Raw genomic sequence first — 15,048 nt, forward strand, 5'->3', positions numbered from 1 at the left:
AACTCATTTGTTTTTCAACTTATGGTAGGATTAAGTTCTGAATTTCTGATTAAAAACAACATATGTTATAAATTTATGGACTAGTGAAAGGTCACAGTAGCTATGGAAACTAGTGAAGGTTGAGGGACAGGTTTTTTTTTTTTTTTTAAGATTTTATTTATTTATTCATGAAAGACACAGAAGGCAAAGACACAGGCAGAGGGAGAAGCAGGCTACATGCCAGGAGCCCGATGTGGGACTGGATCCCGGGTCTACAGGATCAGGCCCTGGGCTGAAGGTGATACCAAACCACTGAGCCACCTGCGCTGCCCTAGGGACAGGTTTTTACATATGGTTAGTAAAGAGCTCCGTCACAGTCCTATAGTAAAAGGAATGAATTTTGACAGAAAATAAACTTATATCATCACCCAAGATAGTCACATTTAATTCACTTACCTTTTCATTCATTCAGCCATTATTTATTAAGCACCTATAATGTGCCAGATAGTATTCTAGAAATAGGAGATTATAGTGCTCAATAAAATGAAGTTTATGCACCCCCCCATGGCTTATGAATATTTAGTGAGAGAAGATAGAGGTAAATAAACTCACTTATATAGAATGTTGTACGGTGATCCGAATAGATATGTTTTAGATGTCAAGGTGACAAGATTTGTTGCCAGATTGTGGGAGTATGAGAGAAAGACAAGCATCAGGACTGACTCCTGTTTTTGGCCTGAGCAGCTGGAGACATCAAATTGCAGAGAGCACTGAAGGAATAGCGAGTCTGGGATGCAAATTAGGAAACCAATTTTGTGCATCTTAAGTGTAAGCTGCCCTTTAGACATCCAACATTATTCCATGTTTTCCTTGGAAATTTACTTCCAATTACCAGATTCATATACTTCCTGTGGAGTTCCTGCTGTTAACTACAGCCAAATCTACTACTAACTTTGGAGGGCTTCTATGAGTTATGTTTTCAATAAACAAAACTTTTCTGATTTTATCCTAAGCATTTGTTACAGTACCACCTCTGTTCTGAACCTCAGTTTGATGAATGCCCCTGAAAAGCCAGAGTTACTGACTTTCAAAACTGTCTTTGGCAGGTTGGTATTTTCACATGCCTTAATATACTCTTCCATGATTCTGCTGTGACTCTGGTGGAAAATTTTCATGTGGATACCATACTGTTTTCCATAGCTCGATAAACGGCTTGTTCCTTTTGAAATCTATTGAATTCATTTGGCTTGGGCTGTAGGAATGTGTCCAATAAAAATCATGTCAGCCTACTTTTCAAGAACTACCAAATATAAAGATTTTTGTATTTTGTTTAGTTATTCATAATGCTAACAAATAATTCTATTATATTCAGTTTATTTGAAATGAGACCATTAAACATCTGTTTTAATTTTCTCCAGAAAAGCATAGGAAAAGTACTTAAGTGTTCAGTGTAATTAGAAGCTTAGCTATTTTCTCAATGTGACTAATATGGTGACATAACCACATACTCAATTCTGTTGGGAAAATGGCAGTGCTGGTTTTGGTTTTATTTTTAAAAGACTTCTATTCACTGGCAGCAGTATCTATGCACCACACTCTCCCAAAATTTACCCTTATGATATGGAAACAGAGCTGGGAAATATCCTCCTTTTGGAAGTGATAAATTTTAAAGAAAAGAATGTGAGACCTAAAATTGTTTATACCTACAAGACTTTATTTATATCCATTATAAGTTCTTATAGCCCTTATGATATTGGTAAGTATAATAATGTCATTTTACAGATAGGGACACAGAAGTTCAGGAGTTAGATAAGTTCTTCAAAGTTGATACAATTAACAGAGAATTCCCGATTAGCTAATTATTTGCCCCCAGTCCAGCTGACTCAAAAACTTGACCCTTATCCAAGACAAAGTACTGCTTACAGAAAAGTGGAAAACAGCTAACTTTTTACTCCTGTGGAATACCACCTCATATTATAAAAACCATCACATTTGATATACTTACCACTAAAATGAGCTTCTCAGGACAGAAATCATGCTTACTCATCCCGTATGTATTTCTACTGTAGCACAGTGCCTAGAACAAAGAAGCTGAATGAATTGCAAAATCTCTAAGAACAGAGAGAATGAATGCCCACAATTCTCTGTATTTGGGACCCAATCGATCTATGGATCCTAATGAAAATATTTCATGGATCAGATCACACCTCCAATACAGCCATATCTGAGTTGAGATTTAAGTATTTTAGCAATGTAATGAACATATTAGTGAATTAGTGAGTGCACCATCATTGGAGATGACGTAAAAGCAATTGCTTATAATTGACAGGTGAGGAGGCAGGTGATATAAATATCCCCTCAACTAGTGAAAATACCAGCAGGAAGCATGAGGTTGGAGAGCAGCAGTATGCCTTGCTGTCAAGTCCTAACTCGTGCCTCATGGCTAGGAGACTATTCGTCATTTGAACATCTCACGGATTTGAAAGGAATCCAAATGTATTGGAAATGATGACAAAGTGATAGTGTAAGAAGTCCAGTGGGAGGATAAAATGTCTAAGAAGGAATGAAAAAGGCATAAGTGAAATAGATGCCAGGGAGCTTGTGGGCCTTCAGAAGTGCCACTTGTTCTTTTTTTTTTTTTAATTTTTTTTTTTTTAATTTTTATTTATTTATGATAGTCACAGAGAGAGAGAGAGAGAGAGAGAGAGAGGCAGAGACACAGGCAGAGGGAGAAGCAGGCTCCATGCACTGGGAGCCTGATGCGGGATTCGATCCCGGGTCTCCAGGATCGCGCCCTGGGCCAAAGGCAAGCGCCAAACCACTGCGCCACCCAGGGATCCCAGTGCCACTTGTTCTGCTTTCATTGCAGTCTGAGGCTTGGATTCACCCAGAGAGAGGAGCCCAACATAATCAAGGGAATCAGGCATTATCCTCAGAAGTTTTTTGTTTCCTAGGGTGAATATTTCTGTCAGACCTCATGTCTCCCCTGGTTTTGTTGTGATTATTGTTGTTTGTGGTTTTTTTTCTTCCCTGTTTGTTTTTTTAAAAGGAACTTTTTACATGTAGTTTGGGTTGGAGATTACCTTAGCTCCAAGGTGTACAGTATATCACCCAGGCCTAGACAGTCACAGACTCAATCCACTGCACTAGGAGGCTACATAGGGCTGAGCACATGATTAAAGCCAGGATTATGAGTGTGGTCCCTAGGACTTTTGATAGAATGGCTGGAAAGGAAGCACTCTCTTCCATGATCAGGGGCACAAAGAACATATGAACCTGGGAACCATCTTCTCTGCAAATGAAGAACATTTCCAAGGATGAGGACAAGGAAGAGCTAAACCATAGAACTATGAAGACATCATTTAAGCACCTGTATCAAGCCATCCAGCCGGGTGAAACCAATATTCCACTAGACCTGCCAGTACGTGAGCCAAATAGTGTCTCTTCTTTTTTGTTCAGTGTTTGGACTTGGATTACTATCAACTGGATCAGATAATCTAATCAATTGGATTACTATCAACTAATTTTTGTGACGTTAACTCTGCATAATGAGTTATGCAAAACCTCTAAATGCAAAAGCCCTGTGCAATGGAACTATTCTTCTGCTGGTCTTGGATATAATAACCTCAAAACACAGTGGGTAGCAGGAGCTCCATAGAAGACAGTGTTTGGCTTTAGTCCTGTGGAAGATAAGAGAGACAGGAAGCCACACTGGGCTAAAGAGCCTACTTGGAACTTAGAAATATCAAAGCCCTGTTTGAATTTCCTTATGATACATTCACTTATTAAAAAACAAATGCATATTCCAAGTTATTTAAAAAATTACTATGGGGCATGGGGGTGGCTCAGTGGGTTAAGCCTCTGACTCTTTTTTTTTTTTTTAAGATTTTATTTATTTATTCATGAGAGACACAGAGAGAGATTGAGGCAGAGACACAGGCATAGGGAGAAGCAGACTTCATGCAGGGAGCCCGCTGTGGGACTCGATCCCGGGACTGCAGGATCACACCCCGTGCAGAAGGCAGGCACTAAACAGCTGAGCCACCCAGGGATCCCAAGCTTCTGACTCTTGATTTCAGTTCAAGGTTGCAGGATCCAGCGCTCTGCAGTCAGAGGCGAGTCTGCTAAGATTCTCTCTCTCCCTTTCCCTCTGCCCCCACACTCCCCACACTGCTTTCTCATGCAGGTGAGCATTCTCTCTCTCAAAAAAATTATTATGAAAATATTTCAGATACACAGAAATTATAAAGGACTGCATAACAATCATCTGTGTACCCACTGGCCAGTTTATGAAATGAAGCAGATTCCCCCTGTATCCCCTTCCAATCACATTCTCCTCCTTTCCCTGGTCACTTCTCTGGAGGAAATCGCTATCCTAAGATTTTTCTAGATCATTCCCATGACTTCTTGGTATTTTATTAAATATGCATATATTCCTACTTCTTATTGTTTTGGATCTTTTTGAACTTTGCGTATATGCATATTTATCACATAAAAATACATTGTGTTTCTTATTTCTATATAAGAAATTGTGAGCTTAATCCAGGTAAATAAGCACCGCTCTAATTTCACACATTTTTCACTGCTGGATGGTGTGCAGTTATATGCATGTACTAGTTATTAAGCTATTGTCGCTCAGCTCCAAACCCACCTTTCTACATTATTCGTGATGGTGTGCTAGGTAGGACTAGGCAAACCTATTTCTCTTTTGCCACCTGGCTCCCTCTTAGACTCTGATGATAGGGGGCCTGGAGGGAGCCTAGAGGAATACAGAAGGTTGGAAGGGGGGAGGGCAAGACTTTCTGTTCATCTACCTAATCAGAATTGCCCCATCCACCTGGCAGCTGTAGTTTGCTCAGGTAGGAGATGCTTCTAATTTTCAGTTCTTTCCCATTCTTAAAGACCCAGGGTCATTGCCTTTCTTCAAAAACTCCCATCACCAGCCATTGCCTCCTCCAGAGATTTGAGTCCTACAGCTCCCTGGAGGCCCTCCTCTCAGGACCTAGCTCCTCAGCTCCAGCTAGAGGGCACACCCTCCCTCAGAGTCGGAGCCTCATCTCCACAGGCTCCTCTGGGAAGCTTCTAGCACCTAGCACTCCCTCTTCCCTCTGTTTACCAACACCAGGAGTGATAGCTGCTTTCTGCAGTTGCCCTCTTTGTTAGCCAACAGTTCCTTCCATGTCCTTCATTCATCAAATATCTCTTTAACCAAATCCCTCTTTTAAATTATCTTGAAATAATTGATGTGGATTCTGTTTTCCTGGTTGCATCTCATCTGGTATATTGGTGAAGACAATATTTGTGTGTCCTCTCTCCTCTTGATGAATATGGTGAGCATGGCCAGACTGGCTGCCCTGAAATCCTGGGTAAACTCCATGATGTAGTCCTAAACAAAATGTGGAGAGGTGAGGCACGGTGGTCCCAGGCATGCTGTCAGGGTCTCTCCTTACCACTAACAGCAGAAAAGCAAAAGGCCCATTGTCTGACTTCCTCTGACCTGCCATATTCTTTACTTCACAAGGATTGTGGGAACCATGAACTTTGGATGCACATCTGTCACAATACAGGCTTTGTGCCCACATGTAAGCAGGTGTCTATATGATTTCTCACTACAGAGCTGAACAAAGAAGCAACATTAGCTGACTGGGAGTCATCATTTTCAACTGTCTTTGTCCCTGGACCTGTTTCTGTGGTTTAGCCTGTTCAACAGATGCTTAGGATTTCTAATTTTTGATTATTTATTTATTACAATTATTATTACTACTAATTCCTATTATAAATAAAGGGTGTTTCTCTGAACATCCTTGAAGACGTCTTTCTGATCTTAAGTCAAAGAACTTCTTGGATGTCTACTAGATGTCAGGCAGGCCTTGTGCAGGATGGTGATAAGGAAGAGCATGAAAGTTCTGCTTCTTAAGGATCCCAGTCTAGAAGAGATGACAGAGAATCACTATCATCACCATTATTCATAACCATAGTAATCAAATTTGAACACTTAGAAAATGTCTCACACTGTGCTAAGCATTTTCAAGCATCTCATTTAACAGTATAATAAAAGTCATAGAATGATAATGCTGTGATAAGTATAAGGGCCAGGAGTGGGTCCATTTTACCTTGGAAGACAACAAAGATCTCAAAGGCCAGCTGGGGCAAACCAGTCAGGGCATTCTAGGTAGACTTTGTCATGTGTGCAAAGACACAGAAGAATGGCATGCTGTAAAGAGTCCAGTAGATAAGGGCAGGGGAGAAGGAAAGCAGGAAGAGGAAGGAGAAACAATAAAAATAGGAGGTGAGGGCCAGATCATTGAAGCACAAAGGATGTCTAGACTTTATCCTGAAACTAACAGAAGGATGCATTGAAGGAGTTTAGAGTAGAATATTACCATGAATTAAATAGTTTTTTAAAATAACTTTAAAAAAATAACTTTAGTGTTTTGGAGGATGGAGCAGATGGGAGTGGAAAGGGAAATTCCAAGTGCAAAGTGGCCATATAGGAGACAGTACTCTTGAGGATAGTGGTGGCAGAAATGCCCCCGAGGACATGCTTGAGCAACCCTAAGGAGACCAGTACAACTGGAGCCACATGAACATGGGGGAAATTACTAGGAGTTGATGTTAGAAGTAACGGGAGGCTGGATCATAGTGAGACTTGCAGGCATTTCAACAACATGGCTTTTTACTCATTGAAAGGTATGCCATTGAAGGATTTTGAGCAAAGGAGTGACACAGTTAGTTTTATATTTTAATAGGATCCTTCTGATTGCTGTTGGGCAAAAGTAGAAATAGTGGTACAAAGCCAAGTAGGAGGGAATTGGGGTAATTCAGGCCAGAGATGATGGTGGCTTGGCCTGGGATTGCAGTAGCAAAAAGATCTTCTGATTGAAAGTATGTAGAGGGAGAGACAAAGGAAGAAGTAGGATAACTCCAAGGGCTTTGGCCTGAAAAACTAGAGGACTAAAAGCCATTAATTGAGATCTGAAAGACTGCAGAAGTGTTGGGAGGGGAAGGTTAAAAGCTCAGTTTTGATTATGTTGATCTGATATGTCTTTATTGAGCCGAATGCAGGTTTTGAGGAGACCTTGTTGGACACAGGCATCTGGAGTTCAGGGAAGAGGTCTGAGCTACAAACATAAAGCTGTGAGTCACTACCATAGAGATGGTATTTACGGCCATGAAATGAATGAGATCACCCAGGTAGTGAGTGCAGTTTGGAACAAAAGATTTCCAAAAATTGAGATCCGGGATACAGTAATGTTAAGAGGTCAGAGATGATAAGAAGGAGCCCATAAAAAAATAAAAAAAAAAAGAAAGAAAGAAATCCAAAATAAACAAGTACAGAAACCAAGAAGGAGGAAGGAGAAAAACAAGGAGATTGCAGGGGAAGAAAACAATTGAGAATGAGGTACAGCTGTGCCAACATGTCAAGGAAGACAAGATTGAAAATTAACCAGTGGATTTAGTCAGGTGGATATCAACAGTGCCCTTGATAAGAGTGAAATCGTGGGGGCAAAATCTTGATGGGAAGAAAGGAATTAAAACAGAGAATGTACATAACCCTATAAAAGGAGTTTTGTAAAATGGAGCAGAGAAATGGAGCAGGAACTGCAAGGGGGTGTCAGATCAAGACAATTTCTTTTTAAGATAGGAGATATAATATGATATTTGTGTGCTGATGATAATAATCCAATAGACAAAAATTTATGGAGTAAGAGAGCAGAATCCTTACAGCAATGTCTTTGGGATCCAGGGTACAAGGGTAGAGAGGGACATGGCAGTCATTTAAAGAGAGAGGAGGGGAAGCAGAATTGATAGGCATGGATGCTGGCAAGTGGGTTGATGCTGCTGGAAGCTTGCAAAAGTCTCTTTCTAGTTGAATAAACAGCCCTGGAGTTCAGGAGAGAAGTTTGAGCTAAAGATAGAGACATGTAGTTATCAGTTCATAGCAGGTAGCTGAAAGGTTTGAAGCAGAAAATGCTGTGGGGGGGAGAAACAGTAAAATAAGGAATGAAAATACCATATCTTATCAACAATACAGCTACTGACATAAGTACATTTAAAAGTTCAGAGAAGAGAAGAGCAAGAAAGACTGGAAAGACTTGAGGTAAAGGAACAGGATTTATTGAGAAATCATTCCAGGATCAGAGCAGTAGTGAATATATTAAAGTATAGTAATCTGAGTAGTCTAAGCTAAGAACAGGAGAATGAAAATGGGAGAAAGTGGAAGAAAGCTCTGATTGCCTTGATTGCCTTGATTTTTATGGGAAGCATTTGATATATATACGGGAAGTCAATGAGAGCAATGGTTAAGGGAACTTTAATGGTTTACCGTATTGATTGAAGGTTAAGGTGTTAGGAGTGGAATCAGGAGACTGATGGAGAGCCTATAAAAGGAGTTCTTGGCCAGAGTCAGGACCTTGATAACACAAATGGAGGGGAGGATTAACAATGGATATTGGAAATAAAGACTTGGGGAGGGCCAACAAATTCTTAGAGATTTTATTCTAAAGTGCTTTCCTCTTTAAAAGATGGGAATATGCCTTGCATATTTTAAAGCAGAATTATATTTAATACAAAACTCTCCTTAACCTCACAATAATTTCAAACTGTCATTCAGATCATGTACAAATACCTTGCTTAAATAACTTACACCCACAATCCTTATTCCTTAGACACATATGAGGCAAAGGCATTACTAATCACATTTGGTAACACTTAATCCAGGTCTCTGTGGATTTCAACATAATAAAAACTTGGTACATTTCCTGGAATTGGTAACTGGGAGAGTAGAGGAGAATTTCCATATTTTCTTTTGATTCTATTCACACAGTCAGGTGAACCAAGACAAGACTGAGAATTTCAACCTGAAATACGAAAATAGTTTCCTTCTTCTCATTACTAAACGATCTAGCAGTTTTACAATTTCTATGTCACCCTCAGATAATTTTTTCTGAAATTAATTTGTATCTGAAGGACATTATTTCAGGGCATAAGGCCACATGGCCAGCAATGGTGGGGGGTAGAGGGGTGGCTGGGAGAAGGAAGGAATATTCAGATATGGAAAACGTTTATTGGAATAGAAGGGTTTTAAATTCTGGAACCAAATCAACCAAACCGAAGATATAAATCTCCAATTTCCAAACCTACTGGTTTCCCTATGCCAGGTGAGGATTAGAAAGGATCCCAAATAAGATGGCACTAGTATTAATGACTCTAGAATGAGAGAGGTAAACCTTAAAAGAAACTCTATGTTTTAAATGAACTCACATTCAAACAAGGGGGTCTATTCCAAATCTAGGCCAGGAAATTGAATTTAACAAATCAGAAAACATTTACGGAGCTTAGCATGGTACAAAACTCTACAAAAACAGCAGAGAGAATCATAACATGACCCCTATTCTTAAGGAATTTATGAGGATGATGCATCAGAAAAATATAAGAATTAAGAGAGAATTTAGAACTCTCATTGAATTAACTAATAGTCTGGAGGCAGGAAGCAAGAATCAGAGTTGGATTTACCCTTCTGAACTGTAGAAGATAAATGAAGTAAACCCCATCTCAACACAAGAGTTTTCAAAAAATCTGCAATGTGCAAACATGGATTTTTGGGTAGAAGACCTCATTCAAGATTCATCCATGTATTGAGCTCCCTCACCAGTCACATATGTGATGGCATGATGAGGTTTAGCAGTCAGCAAGACACTTTCTTACCCTTCAGGGGTCACAACCTTGAGATGCATTATATCTAGATAATTATTTGACATGGATGCTCTGAAAAGATACATCAAAATTAGTTTTTAGTATATTTAAGAAGACAAGACATACATATACAAAACAAAATATCAATATTAAATTTATTTATTTATTTTTAAAGATTTTATTTATGTATTCATGAGAGACACAGATAGAGGCAGAGACACAGGCAGTGGGAGAAGCAGGCTCCCTGTGGGGAGCCGATGTGGGACTTGATCCTGTGACCCCAGGATCATGACTTGAGCCAAAGGCAGAAACTCAACCACTGGGCCACCCAGGCATCACTCAGTATTACATTTAAATTAAAGGTCAGGACAATAGTAAACAGTGACAGACATTCACCAGGACAAGAAAAATATGCTCTGAGACTTTAGAAATATTAGGACTGGGGATGGTTTGAGAGAATTCTGCATGGGTTTGGAACTTAGATGGTGGGCAAGGACATTTCAGGGAGAAATAGACATAGAATCATCTAAGTAGAATAGTGCATGCAGTATTCAGAGTTCAGGGAATGATTTGACATCACTGAATGAAGAGTTCATATAATCAAGTTGTAGAAATATATCCAGGTTGTAGAACTTGAACAATGCCATCTTTTCCCAAATTTCAGCTAATCCTGTCATTATGCCATTATTTTCATGATTTTTGCATTAACTATACACCATCTATTACTTAGTATTCTTTTGAGATTGATGGACATTTTTCATGTTGCCTCATCCTAACCTCTACTTGTCTATGGGTTTATGAGTCATAAATTTTCTTTTAAAAAATATTTTATTTATTTGTTTGAGAGAGAGGGAGAGAGCATGAGGAGGGGGGGAGCAGAAGGAGAAGCAGACTCCCAGTGAGCAGGAACCAGAAGCAGGAGTGGTTCCCAGGATCCTGAGATTATGACCTGAGCTGAAGGCAGAGACTTAACTAACTGAGCCACTGAGGTGCCCTCTTTTTATTGTTTTTTAAAGATTTGATTTATGAATCATAAATTTTCTAATAAACATGGTAGTCTGTAACTATTTTTAAAATATATTTTATTTTATTTATTATTTTAGAGAGAGAGAGAGAGGGATTGAGAGAGAAACAGAGAATGAGCAGGGGGAGGAGCAGAGCAGACCCTGTGCTGAGCATGAGCCCAACAAGGCTGGATCTCATGAGGCTGGGATCCTGACCTAAACCAAAATCAAGAGTTGGAAGCCTAACTGCCTGAGCCACCCAGGTGCCCCAATCTGTAACTATCAAAAGTATTTATCAGTATATCTTGCAAAATCAACTTGCTTATCCCTCATGAAGTAAGGACCACATCTGTAGAATTACTGTTTTAAAGAATAGAAAAACCCTGACTCCTTTGGAGTCTAAGTGACATAACAAAAGCTAAGACTTCAGAGAAAATTCCTCTGATGGCTATGGATGGAATGAACAACTTTGGGCATGTGGCAGGTAGGGAGATGAATTAAAAGGCAGAATCTGGCTTAGCATAATAAATGAGAACAGGAAGAGATGTTTAAAAGAAACTTTATGATACATTAGATGTGGGAGAAAAGCAGAGGACCATGTCAGAGACTCGAGTTAAATAAATGACAACTCTATATCTTTAAAATGTTTAGTTTTTTAGAGGCACAGGGAAACCATCTCCTAAAAATGAGATTTTGCATGATGTATTAATACAAGAATTTAGGGAAGAGGACTTCACTTAAAAAATGGGCAGGTTTATTAGAAACGACAAATACCCACCATTTGCTTCAACGTGGATGGAACTGGAGGGTATTATGCTGAGTGAAGTCAATCGGAGAAGGACAAACAGTGTATGTTCTCATTCATTTGGGGAATATAAATAATAGTGAAAGGGAATATAAAGGAAGGGAAAAGAAATGTTGGGAAATATCGGGAAGGGAGACAGAACATAAAGACTCCTAACTCTGGGAAACGAACTAGGGGTGGTGGAAGGGGAGGAGGGCGGGGGGCGGGGGGGAATGGGTGACGGGCACTGAGGGGGACACTTGACGGGATGAGCACTGGGTGTTTTTCTGTATGTTGGTAAATTGAACACCAATAAAAATTAATTAAAAAAAAAATGGGCAGGTTTTATAAAGATGAAGAAACTGTATGACCCAAAGCCTAGCTTCTTGGTTTTTAGCACATGAACCCTACAGCATCAGCCAAGTGCTGGACAGGCCCAGAGACTCAGCTCAGTGGACACTCATTATTACTGACCATGTTAAAATCTGTGTTTTACAAAATGTTCAGAAAAAGTTCCCACATTTCAGACTATTTGACAGTCCTTTCCAAGAGAGACCAGCAACTGTGGTTCCTGCTGAAATCCTTTATAATACAAAAGTTGAGGGCCACTGGTCATCAACAAGTGAACTCAATAATAAGCACGTATATTTATTCTCCCTCAGCATTTTGTGAACTCTGTTAAAGCCGGAGCTCACCTGACACTCTGTTCTGTTTCTGTTGCAGCCACATACATAAGTTCACAACAAATCAATGTTATGATGGCTGCCTTCTAGAAGAGTTGAGTATTGGCTCTATTAATGGAAACATCGAATTACCAGGAAAATAGATTTTATTTAGAAAAAGAGCCCAAGAGATTTTTGGATTGGGGTGGACTCATATGATCAGTTCATTAATTTCACTTTTAGTGTTGAATAAACCTCTGAACCAGCGTCAACAAGAGCATTGCATACCTGAGTCAATCTAATTATGTACTTTTGGCTGTTCATTTTCTTGCACAACATCCTTTCTAAATGTGTTGTGTAATGTATTTGTGAGAAAATATAAATAGCTGGTAGCAAGCAGGGCCTTATCATAACAGTTTTTCCAGGGATACCAGATACAAGACTGAATTTATCGAAGATCACTAAATTTTAGTGGTGATTATGTTGTATTTTCCAAAATGTGACAATATTTGCCCTCTTTGTTCTGAGTGTCAGTGCCCTGGACACTTTTATTGCTGCAGTATATGAACATGCTATTTATTATATTATCAAAGAGAACAGAAACACCAGTCCCAAAAGAAGAAGCTTTGCTCCTGGTGAATAAGAGCATAGGTGTTTTGGAGAAAGCAGATAAACTGCTGCCGGGCAGGTATTGAGCTTTCTTATGCTGGCTGGGATACTGTAAAGGAAATTTGTTTTTTTGTTTTGTTTTGTTTTGTTTTGTTTTTTATGTAAAGGAAATTTGAAACTTGGAAAGAATGTGGGTATTTAGAATTTATGAAAAACTTTTTTGCACCCATTTATTTTGAACAGGGCACACATATCATTGTTACCCCAGAAGATGGAATTTATGGCTGGGTCTTCACAAGGGAGACCATTTGCCCTTATCTGGAAGATATCCCAGACCCTGATGCAAACTGGATTTCATGTAGAGATCCACAGAGGTAATGTCATTACCCTTTGATTTCTCTTTTTTCTTTTTTTTAGATTTATTTATTTATTTATTCATTCATTCATTCATTCATTCATTCATTCATTCATGAGAGACACACACAGTGAGAGAGAGATGCAGAGACACAGAGGGAGAACAGGCTCCATGCAGGGAGCCTGACATGGACTTGATCCCAGGTCTCCAGGACCTGGTCCTGGGCTGAAGGTGACGCTAAACTGCTGAGCCACCCAGGCTGCCCTACCCTTTGATTTCTGAACAAAAAACTGTGATACTGTAAAATACAAATAGCAAATCCATTAAACTTGCCTAGTATTCTTGCTGGCAACCAATCTACTGTTCTGGACTCACAAGCCTCTAATGCCTCATAACATGTACCATCTGGCATGACTTGAGCTGATGATGCTTGGTTGGTTATTTATCGTAGTTTTCATTAATGAATGGTATGTGTATATATAGTTTTTATAATAAATATGCTTAATTGGGTTTCAACGAAGCGAAAAAGTTGTAATATCTGGTACCTCCGTTCCCACATAAAGGAAGCCCACTCGTGAATACCTACTTCCTTTGTAGGAACAGTAAAAAGATAAATGAACTTCTGTTTCTTTTTTTTTTTTTAAACTTCTGTTTCCAAAGAGCTTTGACATCACTATCATTTGCATTGTGATCATTATGGTGAATGGAAATTGTGTGAGATTTGAAAGTGTTATTTCTGAGAGCACAGCCTACTACCTCCTAGCTGAGTATCATGTGGCAGATAACCTATATGCTTGACATCTCTGTTTCTTAATTCATAAAACAGAGATAATAAAATTTACTCTCCTACTTTCTTTACACAGTAGATAAGAATTTCAAGTGAAGTAATACACGTAGAATCTAAACACCGTTGTGCTATCACTATTACTTTTTAAAACTGAATCTGACTTCCTTGTTTTCTTGTCTGAGAAATTTAAGTAATAATTAATTAGCTGTAGTTCAATCATAGCTTTCTTAGGGGAAAATCTGGATAAAACTTAGGAAAGGTTTATGAAGTTATTTTAGGTGTATTTACTTTTTAAAATAGTTTATATGTAGTTCCTTTAAAAGGCAAAATCTATGCATTAAAAAGTAATTTATTTTGCTAATTTAAAACTTACATGCATCTGTTCAGAACTATATTGCACAAAAAAAGGGAATACCTTTAATCATTTTGACATTTGAAATTGGTTAGTCGAGTCCAACGCTGCAACCTAGGATGTGAGTCAGTCCCACCCCAGGATTTTCACCTTAAAAACAATATTGTCTGAGTTTTGCATGGTCTATGTTTACAGTAACCACATAACTATAATTCAATGTTTACTTGATTAAGGGTTTTTTTCCAGGGCAGGAAGGACTCAAATTTGCAATAATTCAAGAGGCTGATACTAAAATTTACTCTATTTGTCTGGGCTGATAAAACTGATTTTCTTAGGGGAAATGTGTCCTGAAGCCTGATAATCATCAATCTCAGATGAATTATTTTAAACCGGGAAGGTAGGTGACCAATGAAATTTTAGCTTATTGGAGTCTTGAATTTATTCAAATGGTAAGCTTTCAGCTCTGAGTTATAAAAGGAGAGATCCAATATTTAATATAATGGCAATATTGGTTTAAAAGAAAACCAGCATTTCTTCCCTAGTAATATTTATCCCTAAAGGGGATAATAGAGGGCTACATGGTCATCCCTATGTATTTAAATACTATCATTTAGAATATAACACATCCCATATTTCCTTGGGTTTTACCCATGAAGAACTAACAGAAGACATTATAATACATTAATTATTTAGAAAAAAATAAGAGAGAGAAAGAAAAGAAAATATGTGATAGTTTTACTGAAGGTCTTAGTGAATTGAATATCAGTGTTAACAATATTGCCCTGTTTTTCCTGAGGGCAAAATATTACCACAAAGGTTT

General features: G+C 38.6%; 1 protein-coding gene across 1 annotated transcript in view; it reads left to right on the forward strand.

Annotated features, from left to right (window-relative positions):
• The window catches only part of LOC112919381 (vascular non-inflammatory molecule 3-like), a 29,532-nt gene that overhangs the window by 1,852 nt on the left and 12,632 nt on the right, over window positions 1–15,048 (forward strand). Inside the window, exons 2-3 of the mRNA XM_072748252.1 lie at window positions 12,721–12,806; window positions 12,970–13,105. Of these exons, the coding sequence (XP_072604353.1) occupies window positions 12,721–12,806; window positions 12,970–13,105 (222 nt within the window). The remainder of the gene's footprint in view (window positions 1–12,720; window positions 12,807–12,969; window positions 13,106–15,048) is intronic.

This window comes from Vulpes vulpes, chromosome 1 (assembly GCF_048418805.1).
Source record: "Vulpes vulpes isolate BD-2025 chromosome 1, VulVul3, whole genome shotgun sequence".
NCBI lineage: Eukaryota > Metazoa > Chordata > Mammalia > Carnivora > Canidae > Vulpes > Vulpes vulpes.